This window comes from Bombina bombina, chromosome 1, assembly GCF_027579735.1.
Source record: "Bombina bombina isolate aBomBom1 chromosome 1, aBomBom1.pri, whole genome shotgun sequence".
NCBI lineage: Eukaryota > Metazoa > Chordata > Amphibia > Anura > Bombinatoridae > Bombina > Bombina bombina.
Genome location: NC_069499.1, coordinates 342,659,735 through 342,685,444, shown reverse-complemented (window position 1 = coordinate 342,685,444; position 25,710 = coordinate 342,659,735). Strand labels below are relative to the sequence as shown.

Here is a 25,710-nt window from a genome sequence, read left to right as displayed (position 1 = left end):
CTGTGTTTGAAGACCAAAGTTCTGAATACTGTCAGATCACCAAAGTAACACTGAAAGTGTTCTGTGTAAGAATCAGTTTGAGGAAAAAAATGCCTTATTGTGAGCTGGGATGATCAGCTGTATACTTAGCCACAATTGCGGCGTCTCTCAGCATCCTGCACCGGCGGTTTCCTTTTTGCACTGACTTGATGAAGCAGTGATGATATTTTAGTTCTGGCTATTTTGGATTTGTAGGATAGTTGTACGCACACAGCGTGAATAAAGCACATGTGTTTAATACAAGAGAACGGCCGTTTACTGCATTATTCTTTCTACCTCCATTGGCCTTATAGACTCCTCAGGTAAAAGAAAATGCCCTTAGTGTTGCAATGTGTTTGATGTGTTTTGCCACTAATGTGGGGCTTTATCAAGACATGATTAGTGTACTTGTTGTCTCCTTTTAAATATTTCTCCTTGGGATTTCATTCGTTCATTTGAGGCTCCCAATTTAAGGTGGAATCTTTCAAATTCCAGCAATATCTTAGAATAAAAAGAAACTGCTCAAGACTCTCAGAATACAATGAGCAAGTACAGGTTTTGGAAAAGAATTCCGGGAAAGGGGATACAACTCAGATATAGTTAAAAGGGCAAAGGAACAGGTAGAAGTGAAGGATAGAAATAGCTTGCTGACCTATAAAAAGGAAGAAAAAAAACGAATCAACAGATAAACTTGAAGAACTTCTAGTGACAGACTACAACTGTGATCACCACCTACCAAAAAAAGAGTATGAAAAAACACTGGCATTTAATACAGACAGATCCCATTATAGGGGATAATATGCCTAACTCCCCAAAAATAGTCTATAGAAAAGCTAGAAATGTGAACAGTATAGTGGCACCGAGTGAGTTTAAAAAAGGAGAGAAGAGATTACTAAGGGAAGGTGACATACAAGGGAATTTACTGAATGTTTTTTTTCCCCCTGTTTTGGATGTAGATCTTGTAGATACAGTAGTAAGTGTAAGGAAATAAAATCAAGACAAAATGAGTTTATACACAAAATTAAAGGGTTAGTTAGATGTCAAGATATAGGGGGGTGATCTACATTATAGAATGCTTGTGTCACAAACAGTATATTGGAGAGACAACTAGGACATTGGAGGAGAGAACGGATACAAGAACATCTGTGCTGTATTGAGAAGGGTAATCTAGACACGCACCTATATAATCATTTTCATGTGAACACACAAGAATAATTTAAGTGATTTCAAATTTTAGAGTATCATGAAAGTTAAACCAGATTGGAGAGGTGGAAACTTCTAACAAAAGCTGCTAAGGAAGGAGGCAGAACTCATTTACAATATGCAGGCTCTGCATCCTTCTGGCTTAAATTCAGAACTAGATGTCTCCCCCTTTCTGGTATTATAAGTCCATATATGAGTATGATTCCATACTAGGATATTCCCAACATATATTAGTTCCATAAGAAGGATGTTTGGGGAAGGTTAAGCAATATAGGGGATATTACAATGTTAGCACAGAAAGCAAAATCATTTTATATGATATATAATGGTAAAATTAGTCTTTTATACATGCAAATTTGTTTAATAACTTATAACTGAAAACGGCTATCAGTATACTTTGAATTGTAAAATAATATGCATAAATACAAGTAGCGAATATAACACTATCAAATATATCGTGGGAATTTGAAAGATTAAAGAAAGATCCCACATTAAATTGGGAGTCTTAAATGAACCAATGAAATCCCAAGGAGGGATATTTAAAAGGAGACACCAAGTACACTAATCATGTCTTGATAAAGCCCCACATTAGGGGCAAAACGCGCCGTTCTCGTGTATTAAACACATGTGCTTTATTCACGCTGTGTGCGTGCAACTATCCTATGAATCCAAAATACCCGTAACTAAAGTATCATCACCGCTTCATCAAGTCAGTGGAAAAAGGAAACCGCCGGAGCAGGACGCTGAGAGATTCCGCGATTGTGGCTTAGTATACAGCTGATAATCCTTGCTCACGGTAAGGTGTTTTTTCCTCAAACTGACTTAACGGGATTCTTACACAGAACACTTTCAGTGTTCAAACTCAAGTGATCTGACAGTATTCAGAACTTTGGTCTTCAAACACAGGTGCCGTAACAACGCATTTTGTCTATAACTGAGACTGTTTAGTATCAAGCTTTTTATAGCCCATACAAGGATATCATTGCAGATTCATCACTAGAATCACTAGACTTTCCTATATATAGCTGCTCAAGATACAGCTTTCATATGAGTTACCCTAAATTAGAAGGCTCATTTGCATTATGTTGTGATTTATTTTCTATATTGCATTTTAAGGATTTGTTTGTGTGTGTATGTCTATCGCTGCAGTCTCTCTATAAGAATACATATACCTGCATCTTATATATACGGATTATATATCCAATTTTTAGCAGCATATAATTAGAGGATAAGAGGAGATTTTAAGGGAGACGTCCCAATATTTGTTTATACTTATTTTTAATGTCTATTTGATCCAGTCTTTTGGCATTTTTTAGAAAGTTTTTATATCAGACTTAAATAAATCAGTCCTCCAGTACTCTTTTGCTTCTTTTAGCACTCCTTATTCTATATTTTTTTGGTAATCGTTATGTATATAGTGGCAGTTTGTGGCAGGTTTAATTAATATATATAAATGCGTTTGTAATTGTGTTAGTATTTCACACATGTACTCTAACAAGTGTCCCACAATCTGATGGCTATGTTATTAGGGCGTGCGCCCGCCCAAGTGTGCATGCACTTTAAACAGCATCCAAGAATCTGATGGGTAGATAGTAATTTGTAATGTGCAGGCATTGTAATGCAATTACATGGAGTGAGTATTTTCGGTCAGTCAGACAGTTATTTTATTGATACACTCATATTAGTGTAGAGTAGATTTTTATTTTTTACTTTTTTTAAATTTTTGATCTACAGTGCGAGCGCTTTTATTATATTGTATTTGTGGATATATATTGTAATGTATCATATTAGTTGGGTGTTTGCATGTAGTGTATTGTTGGAAGATTTGCACCTACTCACTGAAGTTTCTATTCTTTATTTGTACAGTTAGCACACAAGAAAATCTATGGACCAATATGGAAGTCAGTAATGGGACCTTTTAGGACAATATATGTTGCTGACCCTGAAATGCTTCAGGTGGTGCTGAGGCAGGAGGGAAAATATCCCATGAGAAATAAAAATGACATCTGGAAAGAGCACCGGAACCAGCGGAACATAACATATGGACCTTTCACAGAGTAAGAGAAAATCTCACCTAATCCTTTAGCTGCACTGTGTTTAAAAAGACATAAAACTGTCATGATTCAGATAGAGCATACAAGTACAAAAAAAGCAGGTAATTAGTCTCAGCAGTGTGCACGTCTAAATAGCTATATGGCGACAGATTTGGCAGACTGCTTTTTACAATATTATACCTAGTGCAGACACTGCTGCTGTCTAATGCTCAAAAGCAGTCTTGACACATTCACTATACTTACCTAGGTATTCTCTTCAAGAAAAGATTACAATCAGAACTAAGTACATTGCATAATAGAAATACATACGTTTATGCTGTATCTGAATCACGAAAGAAAGTATTTGCGTTTCATGTAACATAGTAGATAAGGTTGAAAAAAAAGACCGAAGTCCATTAAGTTCAACAGTTCAACCTATACAAATCTAATATACTTACAAAAAAGCTCCAGTTGAGCTTAAATTAATCTGATTAAAAGGTGACCCATTTAACACAAGTAATCATATCCCTGTATTCTGTTTCTAGACAGAAATGTATCCAAACCATTTTTTTTTTATTATAATAATTTTTTTAAAATTTATATTCAAAATACAAACAAGGTTATATATGACAATGAATAAAATATGCAAAGAAGTGGGAACATGCAAGTCCCCTATTCCAACAGACACACAGTAAAAATATGTGGACACGCAGGTCCAAATAAAAGACATCAACTTTTACAGAAAGCTTCCATATCATTAAAAAGTGAGTGTTTAACAAAATAAATACTAAAAGGATTGATGCATTACATTGCAGAATTATTATAGTGAAGGGGAGAAGTGGGAATGGGTTGGGGGAGGCGGGGAAGGGATGGGGGAGATGTGGTTGTGGTCAGTAAGATGTCAGGTAATAATCCTGTTTACATTGACAAAAGAAGGGGGGTCCTACAGTACATTAGATGGTGGGTTAGAATCTGTCACGGCAGAGGGGTACCAGAGGGTGTTATGCTTATCTTTCCAGTCCGACAATGCAGGTTCAGATAGGTCTGTTTTGTTAAGCGATTGGAAAATGTCCTTTTCCATAGTGTATAAATATGCCATTGTGTTTAAGATTTCAGGCCATTTTCAGGGAAATTCCTTTTTCCAGGACCTAGCTATGTTAGTTTTGATAGAGGAAAAAAAGGAATATACATAGTAGACTATGGTGTTTAGGAAGAGTATGCAGGCCTACATGTAACAAAGCTATAGCTGGAGTTTTAAGTACTTGAATCTTCATTTTGGAGAGAGCTAGAAAGCACGAGTTCCAAATAGATTTAACTTTTAGGCATTCCCACCATATGTAGTAGTGCACAAAAGAGTATCCCATCTATAAAGATGGGATGCTAATTCAGGTGGCATGGTGCCTTCCAATAGGTTGTAGTGTGTGAACAACAGTTTCCCAAGCCTGTGGCCCCTTTGCCAGATGGACTCCCAAGGAGTAAGGGGTCTAGAGGATTTGGGGGTAAAACCCCAACTCGTAAGGAAGCTCTTAATCCTGGTGAATTCAAAACAGTTAAGGGGGTCATACTGATAGGATTTTCCAATTGGTCAAGGGCAATAAAATTATCTTGGGAGGTGGTAGACCAAAAGTCAGATACTTGTTTAATGCCTAGACCAGCCCCTCTATTAGGGTGAGTTTCCATTAAACCCGTTAACAATCCGGCTATGGAAGTGATGGGTGATGGATGCAGGCCTATTAGTGTGCGGTGATGAATCCTGTCCCATACCGAGAGACACTCCAGAACTACAGAGTTTGTAATTCCGAAGGTTCTGTGACAGTGGGCTGGAGTCCATATTAGGTCTTTAAGGTGAATCTTGTAGGGGAGAGAGGCTTGTTCAATGTCCCTCCATTTGTCAGGAGATTGTGTCACCCCTGATTGGGATATATGTGTAAGCATGGCTCCTTCGTGATATTTTACCATGGATGGGGAGGCCAAGCCTCCTAGGTAAATAGGATGTTGTAAGATTCTGTGAGCTATTCTAGGTGGTTTGCCCTGCCAGATGTACATGGATAATTCACTTTGAAATTGGAGTAAAAGGTACGTGGGCACTCTAAATGGGAGACATCGAAAAATATATGTACGCTTTGGAAGGTTTTTAAGGGATGTGATACGAGATAGAATTGTGGTTCCTTGTGCTTTAAAGTTCTCAATTCCTCTAACAGAGGGATGTAATGTGGTTCCATTTGTGCTTTAAAGTTCTCAATTCCGCTAACAGAGGGATGTAATTATCCTTAATCATCTGTGGTATGCTATTAGATATTTGTGCTTTAAAGTTCTCAATTTCGCTAACAGAGGGATGTAATTATCCTTAATCATCTGTGGTATGCTATTAGATATTCTAACCCCATGTTGTGTGATGTATCTAGTCGTCAAATAGAAATTATACCTATCTTTTAGGTTTTGAATATATTCTTGGGAATACCTCCACCAGTAAATCTCTTTTTTTGCTGTGTTTAATTTATAAAATGACATATTACCAAATTCTTTTAGAATTGCCATAAGTTTGGGAATAGTGTGTGCTGGGTCTGCCGAGAATATGGTAATTTCATCGGCAAATAGTGCAACTTTGTTTTTTGCCAAATAATGTGATTCCTTTCAAATCTGTCTCCACTCGTATCTGCTCAGCAAGGGGTTCGATTTCCAGGGCAAACAAAAGTGGTGATAGGGGGCAGCCCTGTCTAGTACCATTCATAATTGAGAACGGTGAGGATTAGAAACCCAGACCTTTCACCTTCGCTGTCGGTGTAGAGTATAAAGCTTGAATGGCAGATAAAGTTTCTGTGGGGAACTTGAAGGCCTTCAAGGTTTCCCATAGATAAGTCCATCAAACTTGATCAAATGCTTTTTCAGCATCTAAGGAGATGACTGAAAAGGGTTTATTCATTCTTGTAGACTCACAGACAATGTTAATAAGGCACCTAGTGTTATCTGGTCCTTCCCTATTGTGTATGAAACCTACTTGGTCATAGTTAATTAAACCTGGTAGTGTCTTACATATACGGTTTGCAAGAAGTTTAGAGTATATTTTAACATCTGCATTAATCAATGAGATAAGCCTATAGTTTGAACACAGAGTGGGGTCTGTATTTGGTTTAGGGATCGTGACAATATTAGCTTATAAAAACTCTTTTTTAAAGCTACCCTCTATTTTAGCTAATTAAAAAAATCTAAGAAGTAAGGGGGATATTTCCTGTATGTAAGTCTTCTATAACTTCTAGTAGGGAAAAGGGGGTAGTCAGTGAGTCTTGTTGCTCTGCCGTATAACCCGGTAGTTTCAGGGAGTCAAGAAACTGTCGGATGCATTGTGGTGATGTAGGATTAGTATGTTCTGATTTTTCAATGTTATATAGTTTAGAGTAAAAGTCTGCAAAGCTATCACCAATTTGTGCAGGTAATCAAATAATTTTTTTGTCATGTTTAATCTGATGTATACGGGATGTGTTGGTACGGTGACGCAATTTGTTAGCCAACATGGTGTCAGCCTTGTTGCTTTTATGGTAAAAGATTTGTTTTAATTTTGCTAAATTTTGTTGTGTTCTGCGTAGTTCTAGTTGGCTAATATGGGTTTGAATAGCATTAATTTGTGCAGTTGTGGGTTCAGAGATGTTAGAATGATTGAAACCCTCCAAAGCTCTAAGTTTACTATGTGCTTGGGCCAAAGTAATTCCAGCCAGCTTTTTGAAATGGGCCTGTTTGCGGATAAAGAGTCCTCTGATGAATTCAATAATGTCCTTTCTTAATTCTTCCCTAAAAGGGATATCTGATAAAATATTATGAGGTAGGGACCAAGAGTTCCTAAATTTAGGGCTGCCAATAGATTGTAAATCAGTTGTGACTTGATCATGATCTGACCAGGGGCAGATAGAGATGTTGGCACGTGTGACTGAGTCTAGTGTTTCAACTAGGCAGAATATGTGGTCGAGTCTAGAGTATGTTTTGTGAGAATGAGAGTAATAGGTGTAGTCCCTATCTCTAGGGTGAAGAGATCTCCAGAGATCAAAATAGCCAAATTGGGACATAAGGGTTTTAAATTTGACAGATAGAAGTTATGATTGAGAGCTCTTTTCAGTTGGAGTTACAGTTTTACGATCGACTTTACTGTCCCAGGTCATATTGAAGTCCCCCACCAAGATGACTCTACCCTGTCTATTTTTCTCCACTAATTATAGTATTTTTTGAAGACATGTGGCTTAGAATGTATTAGGCAGGTAAATTGAAACCAATGGGAGAGTACATGATCTAGGTTGCATACTAGAATAGTATATCTGGCCTGTGGGTCCCTAATCACTTGAATTTGCTCAAATGCCAATCGTCTATTAATCAAAATAGCTGTCCCTCTGGCCTTTTTAGTGAATGGGGAGTGTACCACAGCTGTGTAGGTGTGGGAGTGAAGTCTATGGGAAGTGTCTGATTGCCAATGAGTTTCCTGGGGGAACACTACATCCGGACTATGATATTTAAGAGAATGAGCTAGTAGGCTCCGTTTGAAGGGGGAATTGAGGCCTTTAGTATTATGGGTCAGGAATCTAATGGAATCCATCTATGAATGGGCTAAATCAAAAATAGGGGGAATTATGGTGTTATGAACCAATGGTGTCCAGTAAAACCAGGAAAGATAAGATACCATCCATTGGGGGTGATTTGGTCTTATATCAGGTACTGTGCCAACCCAACTCCAGTATCAAGAAAACAATGTAACCAGATAATCTTATTAACTAAACTTGTATATTGAAGTAACAGTTTATCAGCAATCAAAAGATGTACATTGTGCATCGCTAAATTGTCAGCCACTGGTCATTATAATAGGTGCACCCAATAGAGGGAGTGTAAAAGGTCAGTTATTTTGAGCTTACATTTAAGGCAGAGGTGTATGAGGCCGTGAAGAGACTTGGTTTGCCAGGTTCTTTTGCCTTTCCGATCTTTGATCTGTAACAGACCATTCGGGTGCAGATGCCCGCAATTTCTGTTGTGGAGAGGATTGAGTCCGTGTTGCTTCAGTTTGGAGACCCCACTGCGTAAGGAGAGAGATACCTTGGGGCAAAGTAGAGATCATGTGGGTCTGATTTTCCTTTGTGACTAACAGTTAAGTTGGGTAGCCCCATCTGTATTTTATGTCAGATCTACGTAGCACTGAGGTGATTGGCTGAAACTGTCTGTGCTGTTGAAGGGTATATGCAGACAAATCAGGCAATAACTTAATATATCCTTAAATTTATCAGAGAGCTTCAGCCTTCTAAAGGCAGCCTGCATCAATTTATCCTTGAAAACGAAGCTATGGAAACAGACCATGTCTCTTGACTTGTCCTGTGAGACTGTCCTCGGTCTTAGTGCTCTGTGAGCTCTTTCCATTGTAGATATCATGCCCTCAATGGGGCCCAATATTTCACTGAAGAGGTCTCTTAGGAAGTTCTGAAGGTCTGTAGGTAAAACATCCTCTGGGACCCCTCAAAACCGAATATTATTTCTAAGGGCCCGATCTTCATCATCAGCTAGCTTAAATTCAAGTTGTGTTAATTGATCAGCTAGGGCTTCTGAGTATGCAAAAAGGTTTCACTGATCTGTAGCCATATCGTCATGCTTCCTTTCAAGAGTGTCTACTCTCTTGCCTATTTCAGATATATCTTTCTGCAGTTCAGCAAAGCTTCTCTGAATCTCCTGTGTGATAGAACGAGTTTGTGTGGCAAGCATTCATTTTTTTCAGGGTTACTTCAGTGATGAAGTGTTGTGATTTAGTGGAGGGATGTGAGCTAAACTGAAAGTCATCTCCTAGTGATTCTGAGTCATTGAGGTCATCATTCGACATCTCTTCTGGTTCTTTATGTGGTTGAGTGAAGTGGTCAAAGACTGTCTTTTTAATGGTCACAGGGGTCCTCAGAAGTCTCCTTGAAGTATGAGGCATTTTCAAGTGAGATACACAAGTGGAGTACATGTAAATTTGCTAAATACAGTTGGAAAAGCTATATTAGAATATATTTAGTTAACTCACAAGAAGATCACCTCTACTGTTGTGTTATCTAGTAGACCGGAGCAGGGCTGAGTGATATCCCCTTGGCGCTACCCCCTCATATTAGTCAATGGGTTGGGCTAAAAACCTGGGCAGATGAGTGATCGCTTTTTGGAAATAGTATAGGGTTAGGTGCCAAGAAAACACAACTCATAATAAGAGGGCACACCCAAATATTACAATACTACAATATTTATATTTGTAATCTAGGTCTTAACCTCACCTCTACTCCCCATCCAAAGCGAAGTTCCTCTAATAGGGGGAACAAAAAACTAGTAAGCACAAATTAATGCAGTCCCACTGGTCAGGCTCAGTTATAGTGGAAGGAGATGGGGTAAGGTCAAGCGTACATTAGTAATTTCAAGAAATTTGTTAGATTGGCATATTATTTAGATACCACAAGTATGAGTGCAAAGCTGTGAACAATACAGTGTGTAAGCCACAATATTGAGGATGGTGAAGGGTCCTAGTGTACCAAAGAGTTGTTAGGAAATATGATATTCAGAGAAAGTTTAATGCAAAAACCAGAGTAAGATCTATTTCCCATCTCAGGGAATAGGAGGATATGACCCAGTGGGAAGGGGAAAAGGAAAGGGGAAGTGACCCATATGGACAAGCCAGGCAGGAAAGGTGGAGGTGAGAGAGGACTCAGACTGGCAAAGAATAGGGTTAAAGACACCTACTATAGAGGCATACAAATCAAAAGAAGCATTAGCAATCTGTATAGTTTAGTAAATACAATATTAGGTTATGCCTATATCACCTCAGCTAGGAGTATGAAATAATATATACAATAAGAATGAAAAGTCTCTTTAAACTTTCAGTTAGCTCTGGAGCCTGTCACATTGAGTTATTTGTATTTCTCTCAAAGTCTGACAAAGACTAGTTATGCAAAGAGCTTTCACTTCTGGGTAAACAGTGGGAAGACCACAAGTAGAAAAAAAAACTGTTGCAGGATGTGGTAGGCCTCCCGTGTTAGGGTAAAGAGAAAATGCTTAGGTAAGCAGGTTCATAGAATAAACTGCAACTTTTTAACATCCCAATGAGGAGACTTTATATATCAATGATATAGATCATTAAAATGTGGGCACTGAAAATGGAGTGGATCTGGCCTCTGGTTTTCTGAAGTCACGCAACTTGATGTGCACTACTTGTGATTTCCAGAAATGTCTAGTTGTGAGCACAGCTCAGCTTATTAGTGAGACTAGCCTTCACTAAGAGTGCTGAGGGTGAATAGATAAAGTAAAAATATGGGTATAAATGAAGCTTCAATATGTATGCTGTGTCATATGTAAAATAAGGGCTCTCCCATTACACAGAGAAAACAAAGAGCTGGATATCGCAAGTGTTTTAACAGCTCCAAACTTGGGCAAAGAAGCAAGATATATCCAACAGCCTAGAAGGTGTTAATCCGGATCCCCTACTCTCTCCAGACTCGAGGAGATGGTGTAGGGTAGTGTCCGGTATCCCTGGTTCTCCTTTGCAGGCTACAAAAACAAGATGGCGGCCATTCGCGCCAAACAGCTCTTCACCCACTTTTTCAGAATCCTCAGATGGGGCAGTTGCCATGTTCCTCAAGATCCTCAAGATCACCTTACCTCCAGGAGCTAATCAGCTTTCCAAGCCGTATCCGACCGTAGGTAACAGTCTCACCAAGCTAGGAAGGCTATAGAGCCTTCCCCCAACGGCTCCAAACCAGCTCCCAGCTCACCACTCATCTCAATACACAGCTTCTTGCTGGAATGTATTCTGTGACTCCGGAGCGGAGCCCCGACCCTTTGGAGTAGTAGCCTTAGATAGATGCAGGTGTTGTAGGTCAGCAAGTTAGCAAGTTGAGGAACTGGTGCACTTCCAGGAGTCAAAACTGCTGTAGAAAATAGCGAATAGGCACCACTTTTAACTAGACGGCTATGTAGAGTATCTGGGTAGTTCCCTTAGTGGTGTAGTAAAATTTCCAAAAAGAAAAGTTAATCAAAGTTGAGCCTTTAATAAATTTATATCTGGAGTTCTGCACTGACACGTCTGCTCAACTCAGCAGTTAGCTCCGCCCCCCCAAACCATTTTAAATGTATCTTAGGTATTGGTATTCACTACCTCCTTTGGTAATGAGTTCCACAATTTTATTGCTCTCACAGTGAAAAAACGTTTCCGTTGCAGGAGATTAAATCTCCTTTCCTCCAGCCTTAAATTGTGACAAACAATTTTCTTGGAATAAATAGAGCTTCTGCCATCTCTGTATATGGGCCTTGAATATATTTATATAAAGTAATTATGTCACCTCTGAAGCACTTTTTTTCTAGAGAAAACAGACCCAGTTTGGCTAACCTCTCCTCATAGCTTAAATTCTCCATTCCCCTTATTAGCTTTGTGGCCCTTCTCTGAACTTTTTCTAGGTCTGCAATGTCTTTTTTTTTTTTTAGATCGGTCCCCAGAACTGCACTCCATACTCAAGGTGAGGTCTTACCAGGGATTTCTATAGTGACAGAATTATGCTTTCTTCCCTTGCATTAATGCCTCTTTTAATACATGCTAGTATATTATTAGTCTTAGAAGTCGCTGCCCTGCATTGTTCACCCATGTTTAGCTTTTTATCTACTACTACTCAAATCCCTTTCCTCCTCTGTTTTGCTAAGTCCTGCTTCCCTTTAAGAAAACTCTAACAGACAAGTTTATTGCTACCACCCCACCAACTTACTAGACCAAAATATATGTTTGGGGTTAGCTACATACATCTCACATGCATAAGGTAATTATTTGGTATTTCAGCAGTGGTGTCTCCAAGAACCTGCAGGTGGCAGGGGGAGATAGGCACGGATGTAACCAGACGTTTGCTCTGCAGATCCTATGATAGCTGCACACCCACATAGGATCTTACAGACCCTCTTTCAGCCACATGCCACATAATATGCCACTGTAAGCCCCATTACACATTATACCCTATTGCTCTGCAGTTCCTCTGCCAGTCACATGCTACATCAGACCCCAGATAAGATTAGACATGTGCATGGCGAAAAAATTCGGTTCGGTTCAGATCGATTCGGATGTTTTCGAATTTCGGTTCGGATCGATTTGAATTCGGAAAAATTTGAATCAATTCGTTTTGGATTCGTTCGGATTCGAATAAATTCAGCTGGATTCGGTTCGGTTCGATTCGGAATTTCGGTATGTGTTAGGTGGGATATGCTATGTATTAGACTAGTATTATGTACTGTATATTAGGTGTAACCCATAGCAGAGTGATATAACCTAATATACTGTACAATACTAGTGTAATCCATGGCCATCCGAATCTACCGAATAAATCCGAACTAATTCGGATTTTTTCGGTAGATTCAGCACTATTTCAATTCGGAAATTCGAATCGATCCGAATCTGCGAATTTAAGAAATTCGGCCGAATTTCCGAATTGATCCGAAACAAATCGCACATGTCTAGATAAGACTCCTGGCTCAATAGTCACTTTGACAGCCATATTTCAACATCACAATATTAACTGCAGCCCCTCTGTCAGCCACACTCCTCAATGAGGGCCTGATATTCAAAACCTTACTGCTCAGGCGAGATATTCTAACTAGAAGTCTTGTCGGTATGGCGAGGCCCTTCAAAAAAATTCAGAAAGATTTTGTGTAATCATGGAGAGCCATGGTGTCGAGGTTTTGAAAATCAGGCCCTAAATCCCCTGGCCTTGTAGCCGTATGTCATGCCAGACATATGCCACATTGTAACCCATTTCCTTTAGGTCCGTCAATAAAACCCCAGACCGTGCAATGACAAGACTACAGTCTTCTTTTGTTTATTTAATATGAAACAAAATGTAATAAACATCTTTTGTTGCACTGTAAGGCAAATTCTTTGTTTTTTAAGGGAACTTAAAACTTTCCTAAGTGCACTCCATTTTGATGAGTCCCCTGTGAAAGATGCTTAATACCTGAAAGCCTGTATAGTAACAATCTTTTTATGTTTTTCTAGTATTTCAAGCTCCCAATTCCTCTAAATATCATGCTTGGTTACATTTCACCTTAAATATTTACATATTTCTATTAATGAATCATAAAAAATATCTTCCATTCCATTAGTACCATCAAAAGTATACTACAAACTTTTGCAATATTTTTGTTTTTCCCCTAAAAATATTATATTAAAAAGTGCCAAGTATCTATGTGTACAGATGTACATCTAAGGTTACACAAGTGTGACCTTTACCCATAGCTATATGAATGATATGGAAATTATAGGTACTTGCTAGGGTTTATATTTCATTTATGGTTCATTTTATACATACTATTGCAAAATAGTTAATTTGTCATTATATGTTTATTATTCTTAGTTGAACTTTTTTTAATGATAAAAAAATATGAGTCAATTACAATACTTCCGATCTGTTTATTTTCCTTTTTTTGGCTCCCGTGATTTTCAAGTTCACAATCCAAGCGATAACATTTCCATAATGAGAAAAGTTTGGATTAGATTCGAGCAGATAGCAGGTAAATCATTCAGACGATTAATGGACAGCAACTGCTTTGGCAATCACAAACGTTTCGACCACAAATTAACGAATATATATCGACAACAAAATAAACAGATCAAGTTCAACTTACAAAGGATGCTGATAAATGATTGATACCCCAAAACACAACACGCATACAATAAATGATAACAATATCAGACAACCTTAGATTGCGCTGCCTATGCTAACAATGCCGATGGCTATTTTTGATGATGTTTAAAGCACCACAAATAATAAACGAAGCTGAATATGTCATTAACATAAATTTAATGAAAAATAAACATATTTGGAATGTATATCGACAACTGCAAAATCAAAATATATAAACAACGAATAAATGAAAGGGCTGTGTGCATTTGGAGTTTGGATGTGGAGAGTTGGCAATGCAGAGAGAGAAGAATGTTAGGAGCCCTCTAATTTTTTTTCCTTGTGTGCAATTACTTTTTTCTGTGTGAGACTTGATACCGCTTGTATGCGGCACTGTGCAAGTACAAAGTAGAGCAAATATTTATCCTTACCTGTAATCTCATGATGCAAGTAAGAGTAAATTTTTACCAGTTATCATGTTATTAGTATATTATCAGCCACCAACAACCATACCAAAATGAACTAACATTTTTGCCAAATTATTTTAACAAAGTACGTTCTATTATTTCTGATCCATAACTTCTGAACAATGGCAACTGTCTCTATCAGTTCTATAGTAGATAGTAAGATATGTTTTACTTGTACACACATAAGTATATATATATATATATATATATATATATATAGTATATACATATATATATAATTATATAGTAAGTTCCAATAGGATATGCACTCCTTAAATCCAACTTAATAGGCAACAACCAGGGTGCTATTTAATTAGAATTGAAACACAGTCTCCATAAGATAACAGCACTCACTGGATTTTGAGAATAAAAAATAACTTTTATTGAAAAAACATAGTTAAAAAGGGGGAAAATCCATGACCTTTCGATGCCTAACTGGCATCTTTATCAAATGTTCCCAGTTCTTAGGTTAGAGGTTTAAGTTTATCATGTTTTGGTACCTTTAACCTAAGAACTTGGAACATTTGATAAAGATGCCAGTTAGGCATCGAAAGGTCATGGATTTTCCTCTTTTTTAACTATGTTTTTTCAATAAAAGTTATTTTTTATTCTCAAAATCCAGTGAGTGATGTTATCTTATGGAGACTATATATATATATATATATATATATATATATATATATATATATATTTATTTCAATTCGGTTAGCAATAGGTAATAATTATGTATTGAACCTTACCATATGCTTAAGTGTGCAATTTTCAAAAGATTTTGCAGTCTCCTTGGTGCAGTAATTCCCTGTTCTTTCTCTTTCTATGTATTATAATTGAAGCAGCAACCAGACTGAAATAGCACTGCAGCCGCAGCACTGACAGTACACAGTCTGCACGTTCTTTCCATCAGGGGCTACAAGACTCTTAACTTCATGCAGCCTCTGTCCACAGTAGTGCCTATAACATGCTGGTGAGTGGAGGCACAGAGAGGAGAAGTGTATTGGTTTGATGTCACAAAATTTAGCTGCCACTATTCTTCGGCTAGCGCAACGATTAGTGCTGAATTAGCAAATTTAACTGGGGAGAGAATTGGTCCTAAACAGCAATGTGTGGGAGTCTAGGAGGTGTCACATGGTCTGATATGCTGCCTGCGCTACAATGAGAGACAAGGTGCGTGGCCATGCCACTGTGTACCTTAGGGGGACACTGGTCAGGAGAGGAGAGAATGCTGAACAAGCAGAATTAGGATGAATTGCCTGGCCAGTCTGTTAGAACTCCTGTTCAGGAGAGTGCATGGGATTGATGCTGGCCATGATGAGAGACTGCATGAGAGGTTGTGGAGAGTTGCTGGTCAGGCTGGAGAGTAGGAGGGAATGGAAGCTCCCAGACAACAGAAGGAAACAGGGCCCCTACAACAATCAGAGCGTTTTACATCTGGGTTTGAGGGATGTGGAAATAATTGAGAGGTATTGCTGTACAACTGTAACACATGTGAAAAGGATATTAAGCATTTGACTGTTTTATGTTAGATATTAAACATATGCATATGAAAGCAACTTTAAATTATGTGTCAATCTTTCATATACCCCACTTGTCATAGATATGACATAGGAAGAGTGTTCCATTTTTTATTCCCATAACAATTACCAAAAAGAACACTACAGACTTCTAAAGCCAATGCAACCATACCCTACTTTTATTTAAATTAAATGATAACCAGGGCAATATATTAACTTATTTATAACAATGATGAGTTTGCCAATCTTTGTAAGTTGCATACAAAAGGTATGATTGACTTCCACACATAAGACAATTGTTTGTTGTTTGCGTCTATAAAATAATTGCAAAAATGCAAATATGAAAATATACAAATCCTTTTAACAATCTCTTAAATTTTAAAACATTTTACATGCACAAAATATGTTAATGGTTCAATGTCCATCCAAAATGATATATCAGATGCTTATGACCACATGCATATGCAGGTTTTCAACAAATATTTTTTTATTAATATATATGAAATTATTTTTATTCTCTTTCAGACATAATTGTAGTTAATATAGTCATATATAAATGTTTATTACAAAAGATCAGAAAATAGGTTATATTTCGATTTTTAACTTCACACAAAAAAAGTGTGTTTAATTAGCAATCAAATAAATGTTTAATTATTGCTAGCATAATATAAGTATTTAAAGGAAATTTTATCTTCACACATCAAAATATGTTTTAAAAATATACAATACATTTTAAAGAAAAAATATTTACTTTAATAGGTCTTTATAACATAAAGTATCCTTCTTTTGTTTTATGTCTGTTTGTGTCTTCTGACTTTGAATTTAAAGCTAGATTACAAGTGGAGCACTAATTATTTCTTACTCTATTATTATTATTATTGGTTATTTGTAGAGCGCCAACAGATTCCGCAGCGCTATTAACAAAGGCGGAGTACAAAAAACAGTTATAGGGATCAAATGGGTAGAGGGCCCTGCCAAGAGTTGCACTGTTGTAGTCAGCTCTTGAGAAGGTGATCAACAAACAGCTGGACTCTTAAGCTTACATGCTAGGGGGGTTCAGGGGATAGCGATGGAGGAGAGGAACTGGTATAAAGTAAGGTTAGCGTAGGTTGTATGCATCCCTGAACAGTAGAGTCTTTAGGGAGCACTTGAAGCTTTTAAAACTAGAAGAGAGTCTTGTGGAGCGAGGCAAAGAGTTCCACAAGATGGGAGCCAGTCTGGAGAAGTCCTGTAAACGGGAGTGTGATGAGGTGACAAGAGAGGAGGAGAGTAGGAGGTCGTGAACAGAGCGAAGGGGACGGGAGGGAGAGTATCTGGAGACAAGATCTGAGATATAGGGGGGAGCAGTGCATTTGAGGGCTTTGTATGTCAGAGTGAGAATTTTGTGTTTGATCCTAGAGGCAAGAGGAAGCCAGTGAAGAGATTGGCAGAGAGGTGCAGCAGATGAAGAGCGACTTGTAAGGAAGATGAGTCTGGCAGAGGCATTTATTAAGGATTGTAAAGGAGCTAGGCGGTAGGTGGGGAGACCAGAGAGGACAGAGTTGCAGTAATCGAGGCAGGAGAGGATGAGAGAGTGGCTTAAAATCTTAGTTGTGTTTTGTGTAAGGAAGTGTCTAATTTTAGAGATGTTTTTAAGGTGGAAGGAGCAGGCTTTAGCCAAAGACTGAATGTGAGGAGTGAAAGAAAGATCTGAGTCAAATGTGACCCTGAGACATCAGGCATGCGGGGTAGGGGTAATGATGGAGTTGTCGACAGTTATAGAGAGATTGGGGGTGGAGAGTTTTGAAAAAGGGGGGAAAATAAGGAGCTCAGTTTTGGAGAGATTTAGCTTGAGGTAGTGAGAGGACATCCAGTTGGAGATGTGAAAAAGACAGAAAGTGACACGGGTTAGCAAGGAAGGAGAAAGGTCTGGTGCAGAGAAGTAGATTTGGGTGTCGTCAGCATACAAATGATATTGTAAACCATGGGACTTTATTAGGGAACCTAGTGATGACGTGTAGATTGAGAAGAGAAGGGGACCGAGGACAGAGCCTTGCGGTACTCCGACAGAAAGTGGTGACGGGGCAGAGGAGGCCCCAGAGAAGGCTACACTAAAGGTACGGTTTGACAGGTAGGAAGAGAGCCACGAGAGGGCTGTGTCACATATGCCGAAGGATTGGAGGGTTTGGAGCAAGAGAGGGTGGTCAACAGTGTCAAAGGCTGTGGACAGATCAAGGAGAATAAGCAGAGAGAAGTGGCCTTTTGATTTTGCTGTAAGTAGGTCGTTGGTAACCTTAACAATTGCTGTTTCTGTGGAGTGATGGGGACGAAATCCAGATTGCAATGGGTCAAGGAGGAAGTTTATTGTAAGGAAATGGGATAGGCGTGCATAAGCTAGTTTTTCGAGAAGCTTTGATGCAAGAGGGAGGAGGGAAATAGGGCGGTAGTTGGATGGGGAGGTAGGATCAAGGGAAGGTTTTTTGAGGATAGGTGTGACCAGTGCATGTTTCAGCGATGAGGGAAATATACCGGTGCTGAAGGAGAGGTTGAAAGTGTGTGTGAGTATAGGGGTAAGGGTGGCAGAGAGGGAGGGGAGTAGCTGTGAGGGGATAGGGTCAAGAGGACAGGTAGTGAGGTGAGAGCGCAGTATAAGTACCGAAACTTCTTCCGAGAAGGGGAGAATGAGCTAAGTTTAAGGTTATGTGGGTTGTGGTTGATTGAGGGCATTTGAGGGGGTGAGAGAATGGAATTATGTTGAGAGCTGATTTCATTTCTGATGGAGTTGATTTTGTTATTGAAGTGGTTGGCAAAGTCTTGAGCTGACAGAGAAGTTGTATTAGGAGGTGGGGGAGGGCGGAGAAGAGTATTGAAAGTGGAGAACAAGCGTTTTGGGTTTGAAGAAAGATTAGAGATAAGAGTAGAGAAGTAGTGTTGCTTATGGAAATTAAGGGCAGAGTAGTAGGAGTTCAAGATAAATTTGTAGTGTTGAAAATCAGCTGAACTCCTAGATTTTCTCCAGTGCCGCTCAGCAGTACGGGAACATCTGCGTAGGTATCGTGTCAGAGAAGTATGCCAGGGCTGAGGATAAGTGTTTGATTTCCGAGCTATGGTAAGAGGGGCGAGATTGTCAAGGACGGATGTAAGGGTGGAATTATAGTGGCAGATTGGTCAGGGCATGAAAAGGAGAAGGATGAGAGGAGAGGTTTGAGGGAATTAGAAAGCTGTTGTTGATCTAATGACGTAATGCTTCTGTGAAGTTTGGTGTGAGGAGCAGAAGGAGGGAAAGTTGTAGGGAGGGATGATATGTTGCAAGTAAGGAGATGGTGGTCAGAAAGAGGAAAGGGGGAGTTTGTGAAGTTTGAGAGGGTGCATCGATAGCTAAAGATCAGGTCAAGGGTGTGACCATCTTTGTGAGTGGGAGAATCAGTCCATTGTGACAAACCAAAAGAGGAAGTGAGTTGCAGAAGTTGTTTTGCAGAGGAGGCAGTGGGATTGTCAAGAGGGATGTTAAAGTCACCAAGAATGAGGGAAGGGGTGTCTGAGGAAAGGAAATAAGGTAGCCATTCAGGCAAGTGATCTAGAAATTGAGTTGAGGAGCCAGGAGGATGGTATATGACTGCGACACGTATAGAAAGAGGAGAGAATAAGAGAATCATGTGGGTTTTTCGAATTAGGAAAATGTGAGGGAAGAGATGGGATGTATTTGTTGAAAGGTGCAACGAGAGGAAAGTAAAATACCTACACCACCTCCTTGTCTATTACCAGACCTAGGAGTGTGGCTGAAGTGGAGACCCCCATGTGACAGAGCAGCAGTGGATGCTGTGTCTAGGGGAGAGAGACAGGTTTCTGTTAGGGCCAGAAGGTTGAGGGAGTGGGAGATAAAGAGGTCATGTATAGAAGTGAGTTTGTTGCAAACAAAGCAAGAGTTCCAAAGTGCACAAGTGAAAGGGGAAGTGGCTTTTGATGCAAGAGGAATGTGAGTAAGGTTGTCAGAGTTTTGTTTTTTGAGTCTGTGGGATGGTATACATGGATGTGCGTGGCTAGGCAGTTGTTGGGGACCAGGATTAGGGGAGATGTCACCAGCAGTTACTAGAAGCAAGAGGGAGAGTGACATAAGATGAGATACAGATTTGCAGTAGTGAGACTGCTTTTGAGACAAGGTGCAGGGGGGAGAGAGAGTGCTTAGGAATAGGTAAAGTTCATGAGTACAAAAGTAATGTGAGTTTAAGAGAGATGGGCTAATGAACAGTGCAGGTGGAGAGGGAGAAGGAGTAATTGAATAATGTAGTTTGTTATAGAGACAAAAGGCAGCAAAAAGTAATAAGAAGATATTAGGCATTTTTACAAAAGAGGGAACCAGTTAAACACATAAGACACAGTATTACAGTAGCAATTGCATTTTAAAACAGTAAGGTATATCAAACATAATATTACAAAAGTACTTGCCTTGTGTCTTGCCCCTTGCCCAATCCTTGTTCAATTCTTGTATAATTCTATTGCTATATTGCTAGTGAATCACTTATAAAATGTTCACTACTCTAGAGCTCTAACTGTGCTAGAGGTAAACCTTTTACGCTCATCAAGTTGTATTACGAGTTGAAAGTAAGTTATCACTCCAGCGCTAACTCGATGTGTGCAAAAAGCCAAACTTACAATATTGCATGCGCGATAACCTATTCCCCCATATCGATAGTCGATAGGGAAAAAATATGGAAAAAACCTAAAACCCTACTCGCGCACTTTCCCGAATTGCCATAAGACCCCTACTCTAACAAACCCCTAAACCTCCACATAGCCCCACTTTACTATCAGAAAGCAATATACACTATTAGCCCATAAACCGCCAGCCCCCACATCACAAAGTAATCTCCATTATTAACCCCTAAACCACCAGCCTCCCACATCGCAAAGTAATCTACACTATTAACCACTGCAAGCCCCCCACATTGCAAAGTGTTTTACACTATTAACCCCTAAACCACCAGCACCCTACATCGCAAAGTAAGCTGCACTTTTAAACCCTGAACTGCCAGCCCCCCAACACAAAGTAACCCACTAAAATCTAAACCCCCTAACATAATACCCCCTAAGTTAACCCAAAATAGACTAACCCTACCTTTACTAAAAAAAAATAAAACTTACTACCTTTTAATTTTTTTAAAAAAAAATTTAAAAAAAATCTAACCTTACCTAACCTAACCTTACCTTTAAAAAAACAAAATAATAACATTACTTAAGATTACCAAAAAAAACCCAAACATTACAATAAAATAAAAATTTATCATAAATATCAAGAGTTCCATCTTCATCCTAACAGTGGTCCATCTTCATCCCGGAGGCAGTCCATCTTCTTATCCTCATTGCGGCGGCAGCTGTGGTCTTCATCCATCTTCTGCTCTTCAACAGAGACTTCCTTTTCATGCGGTCACCAGAATTTTGAATGCGAGGCACCCCTTTTATATAGGGATACCTTTACATTCCTATTGGCTACATTTCATGTTTAAATTAAAATCAGCCAATAGAATGAATTAATTTGCTGATTTGAACAGCCAATAGGAATGCAAGGGACGCTATTTTGAAAAGGCTCACTTGCATTGAAGATTCAGTATACGGCGGCGACCATATGAAGAGGATGCTCTACGCCGGATGTCTTCAGGATGGACCCGCTCCGCCGGGATGAAGATAAAAGACGCCGCCGGGATGAAGATAGAAGATGCCGCCTGGATGGATGAAGACCTCTTGCTTCCTGGATGTCCAGACTTCAGGAACTGTAAGTGGATCTTCGGGGGTTAGTGTTACGATTTTTTAAACTTTTTTTGGGTGGGTTTTTTTTTAGATTAGGGTTAGGGCTATCTTAAAAGAGCTGAATACCCATTTCAGGGCAAGCAAAAGAGCTGAATGCCCATACAAATGCCCTTTTCAGGGCAATAGGTAGCTTAGGTTTTTGTTAGAATTAGGTTTATTATTTTGGGGGGTTGGTTGGGTGGTGGGTTTTACTGTTGGGGGGTCTTTGTGTTTTAGTACAGGTAAAAGAGCTGATTTCTTTGGGGCAATGCCCCACAAAAGGCCCTTTTAAGGGCTGTTGGTAGTTTATTGTAGGCTAGGTTTTTTGTTTTGTTTTTGTGTGGGCTTTTTTATTTTTATAGGGCTATTAGATTAGGTTTAATTCTTTTTTATTTTTGATAATTTTGTTTGTTATTTTTCGTAATTTAGTGTTTGTTATTTTTTGTAATTTAGTATTTTTTGTAATTAGATGCTTTGTAATTGTTATAGTAGTGTTAGGATTTTTAATGTGTATTTTAGTTTTCTTTAATTGGTAGTTAGTTTAATTTTAGTTTAATAGTTACTAGCAAATATAAGAGAGGCGCCTCATGTGTGTATCAGTCACCAAATAGACACATGCCTGAGGAAACAGTGTAACTGCTGAGAAACGCGTTGTATATCTGGGGGTACAGACTGTGTATACCCACCAGCTTTTACCACTGTATTGTTTGAATTTTATATGGTTTTAATAAATCAGTTTTTAAACTACAACAGTGTTCACAAGCCCTAATTGCCAGGTGCACATATGTGTTGGGCCTACTGTTTGGTTCATCACTGTGAGTGTGTTTGAGCTGTCCCTGGACTACGTGCAGCTGTCGTGAGGAGGTGAGCTGACACACCTTTATACTGCCAGCCTGCTTCTACTAGCAATAAGGGTGCTCCATGGAAATGTGAGTACCCTGTGTTTGACATTTTCTATCTGATTTGTCTATTTGGTGACTGATACACACATGAGGCGCCTCTCTTATATTTGCTAGATGCTGTTGTTTTATTCCACTACATTTGTGTAAAGAGGAGTGCAGCCACTGTGATCCTGAAATTGCTACAGGATATAGAGCCATTTTTATAGTTCTTGTTGAATTATAGTTTATTAGTTATATTAGTTTAATTGTTAGTTTAAACTTAGTTTTTTAAGTTTTAATTTCATTTAAGATAGGGAAATTGTAATTTTAATATAAAGTTAGGGGGGCATTAGGTTTAGGGGTTACTTGTTTAAATTAGTTTATTGCGATGTGGGGGGCTTTCGGTTTAGAGGTTAATAGGATTATTATAGTGGCGGTGGTGTTGGGGAACGGCGGAATAGGGGTTAATAACTTTAGAATAGTGGGTCGATGTGGGCAGACAGCAGATTAGGGGTTAATAATATTTAAATAGTGTTTGCGATGCAGGAGGGCGACAGTTTAGGGGTTAATAACTTTATTATAGCGGTGACGATGTCGGGGAGCGGCGGAATAGGGGTTAATAAATTTTATTAGTGGCAGCGATGTCGGGAGCGGCAGATTAGGGGTTAATAACTTTAATATAGTATTTATGATGCGGGAGGGCCTCGGTTTAGGGGTTAATAGGTAGTTTATGGGTGTTAGTGTACTTTTTTACAGTTTAGTGATGAGTTTTATATAACAGGTTTGTTGCGTGAAACTCATAACTAATGCTCTCAGATGGTGGTACGGAACTTATCGTTATAGGGTGTAATGCAAGCTTTTTAGCCTCACCGCAAAACTCGTAATAGCAGTGCTATGGAAGTCCCATGAAAGAAAATGTAATTTTTACGAGTGCGGGACTGACGTTGCATTACCTGCTAAAAGGCTTGCGGTACACTGACAAGACTTGTAATGGCTGCGTTGCTGTTTTAATTTTTTTCAGCGTTAAAAGACAAACGCACAACTCGTAATTATTATTATTATTATTATTATTCTTTATTTATAAAGCGTCAACAGATTCCGCAGCGCTGTTCATAGGTAACAAAGATAAAAGGACAGTACAATATGAGACACCAGACAAAATTTAATAAACAAATACAGGAGGAATTGGGAGCCCTGTTCCCGTGGGAACTTACAATCTAAATGGGTAGGAGGGTGAGAAACAGGAGGTGGGGACTGCAAAGGTGGGAATGATGTTAGTGTGAAGATAGATGAGGGCAACTATTAGGCAAGTGGAATTCATTAGTTACTGATTTGGTTATAGGCTTCCCTGAACAAGAAGGTCTTTAGGGAGCGTTTAAAGGAGGAGAGGTTGGGGGAAAGTCTGACAGCACAAGGAATTGCATTCCAGAGGGTTAGTGCCGCACAAGAGAAGTCCTGTAGTCTAGCATGAGAGGAGGTGATGATAGAAGAGGCAAGGAGTAGATCATTGTTGGATCTTAGGGGGCGGGCTGAAGTATATTTGTTGATGAGTGAGGACAGGTATGGGGTGGCTGCATTGGTAAGGGCTTTGTAGGTCAGAGTGAGAATTTTGAATTTAATTCTGCTGTGAATGGGGAGCCAGTGAAGGGACTCACAGAGGGGTGCGGCAGATACAGAGCGTCGGGAGAGGTGGATTAGCCTAGCAGAGGAATTTAGGATGGATTGAAGGGGGGAGAGGCGGGAGAGAGGAAGGCCAGTTAGTAGGTTGTTACAGTAGTCAAGCCGGGAAATTACTAGGGAATGGATTAGCTGTTTAGTAGTTTCAGCACTCAGAAAAGGACGAATTTTATTTTGGAGATATTGCGTAGGTGGTTGCGACAGGATGAAGAGAGCGATTGGATGTGGGGTATGAAGGACTGATTGGAGTCAAGTGTAACTCCAAGGCAGCGGACTTGGGGTGATGGGGAGATAGTGGTGTCACCGACAGTGATAGTAAAGTTAGAAACTGGATTAGAATTAGTTGGGGGGATTAGAAGAAGCTCAGTCTTGGACATGTTGATTTTTAGGTGGTGAGAGGCCATCCAGGAAGAAATGACAGATAAGCAGTCACTGATGTGGGAAAGGACAGAAGGAGAGAGTGCAGGGGTGGATAGGTAGATCTGAGTATCATCAGCATAGAGGTGATAGTTGAAGCCATAGCTACTAATAAGTTTACCCAGTGAGGAAGTATAAATAGAGTAGAGTAGAGGGCCTAGAACAGAGCCTTGAGGTACTCCAGCAGACAGAGGCAATGGAGAGGATGAGTCACCAGCAAATGAGACAGAAAAGGACCTATTAGAGAGATAAGAGTGGATCCAGGAGAGGGCAATGTCACAGAGCCCAAGGGAGCTGAGAGTCCGTAGGAGGAGGGGATGGTCAACAGTGTCAAAGGCAGCAGACAGGTCAAGTAAGATAAGTATAGAATAGTGGCCATTGTTTTTAGCAGAAAGAAGATCGTTAGTAACCTTGGTGAGGGCAGTCTCAGTTGAGTGTTGGGGACGGAAGCCAGATTGCAGGGGGTCAAGCAATGAGTTGGAGGATAGGAAGAGTGTTAGGCGATCGAAAACTAGTTTTTCCAGGACTTTAGAAGCTAGCGGAAGTAGTGATATGGGGCGGTAGTTTGCAGGAGAATTGGGGTTGAGGGAGGGTTTTTTGAGGATGGGGGTGACCTTTGCATGTTTGAAGGATTATGGAAATGAACCAGTAGTAAGGGATCGGTTGAATATGTGAGTAAGAGCTGGGGTGAGGGTAGAGGACAGAGAAGGTATTTGATGTGAAAGGATAGGGTCAAGGGGGCATGTAGTGAGGTGTGAGGAAGATATTAGGGAACTCACTTCATTCTCAGTGGTTGGGGGGAAGGTACTGAGAGTGTTGAAGGGGGTGACCGGGGGCAGAGATGAAAGGTTGCAGTCTTGTGGTGGGATGTTGCTTCTGATGGTACGTGTTTTGTTGAAAAAGTAGTCTGCCAAGTCTTGAGCACTAAAGTCAGATGAGGGTGGTGGTGCAGGTGGATAGAGGAGAGTGTTGAAAGTGGAGAAGAGACTTTAGGGTTTGAAGAGTGAGAAAATATGAGAGAAGAGAAGTAGTTTTGCTTGGCTAAGTGAAGGGCAGAGGAGTAAGAATAAAGAATGAACTTATAGTGTAGGAAATCGGTTTCA

General features: G+C 39.5%; 1 protein-coding gene across 2 annotated transcripts in view; it reads left to right on the top strand.

Moving 5' to 3' along the window:
* Window positions 1–25,710, top strand: part of LOC128645282 (sterol 26-hydroxylase, mitochondrial) — a 122,206-nt gene that overhangs the window by 56,303 nt on the left and 40,193 nt on the right. For both annotated transcript variants that reach the window (XM_053698146.1, XM_053698145.1), the window contains exon 2: window positions 3,088–3,278. In XM_053698146.1, coding sequence (XP_053554121.1) covers window positions 3,130–3,278 — 149 coding nt within the window. In that variant the 5' untranslated portion in view covers window positions 3,088–3,129. The remainder of the gene's footprint in view (window positions 1–3,087; window positions 3,279–25,710) is intronic.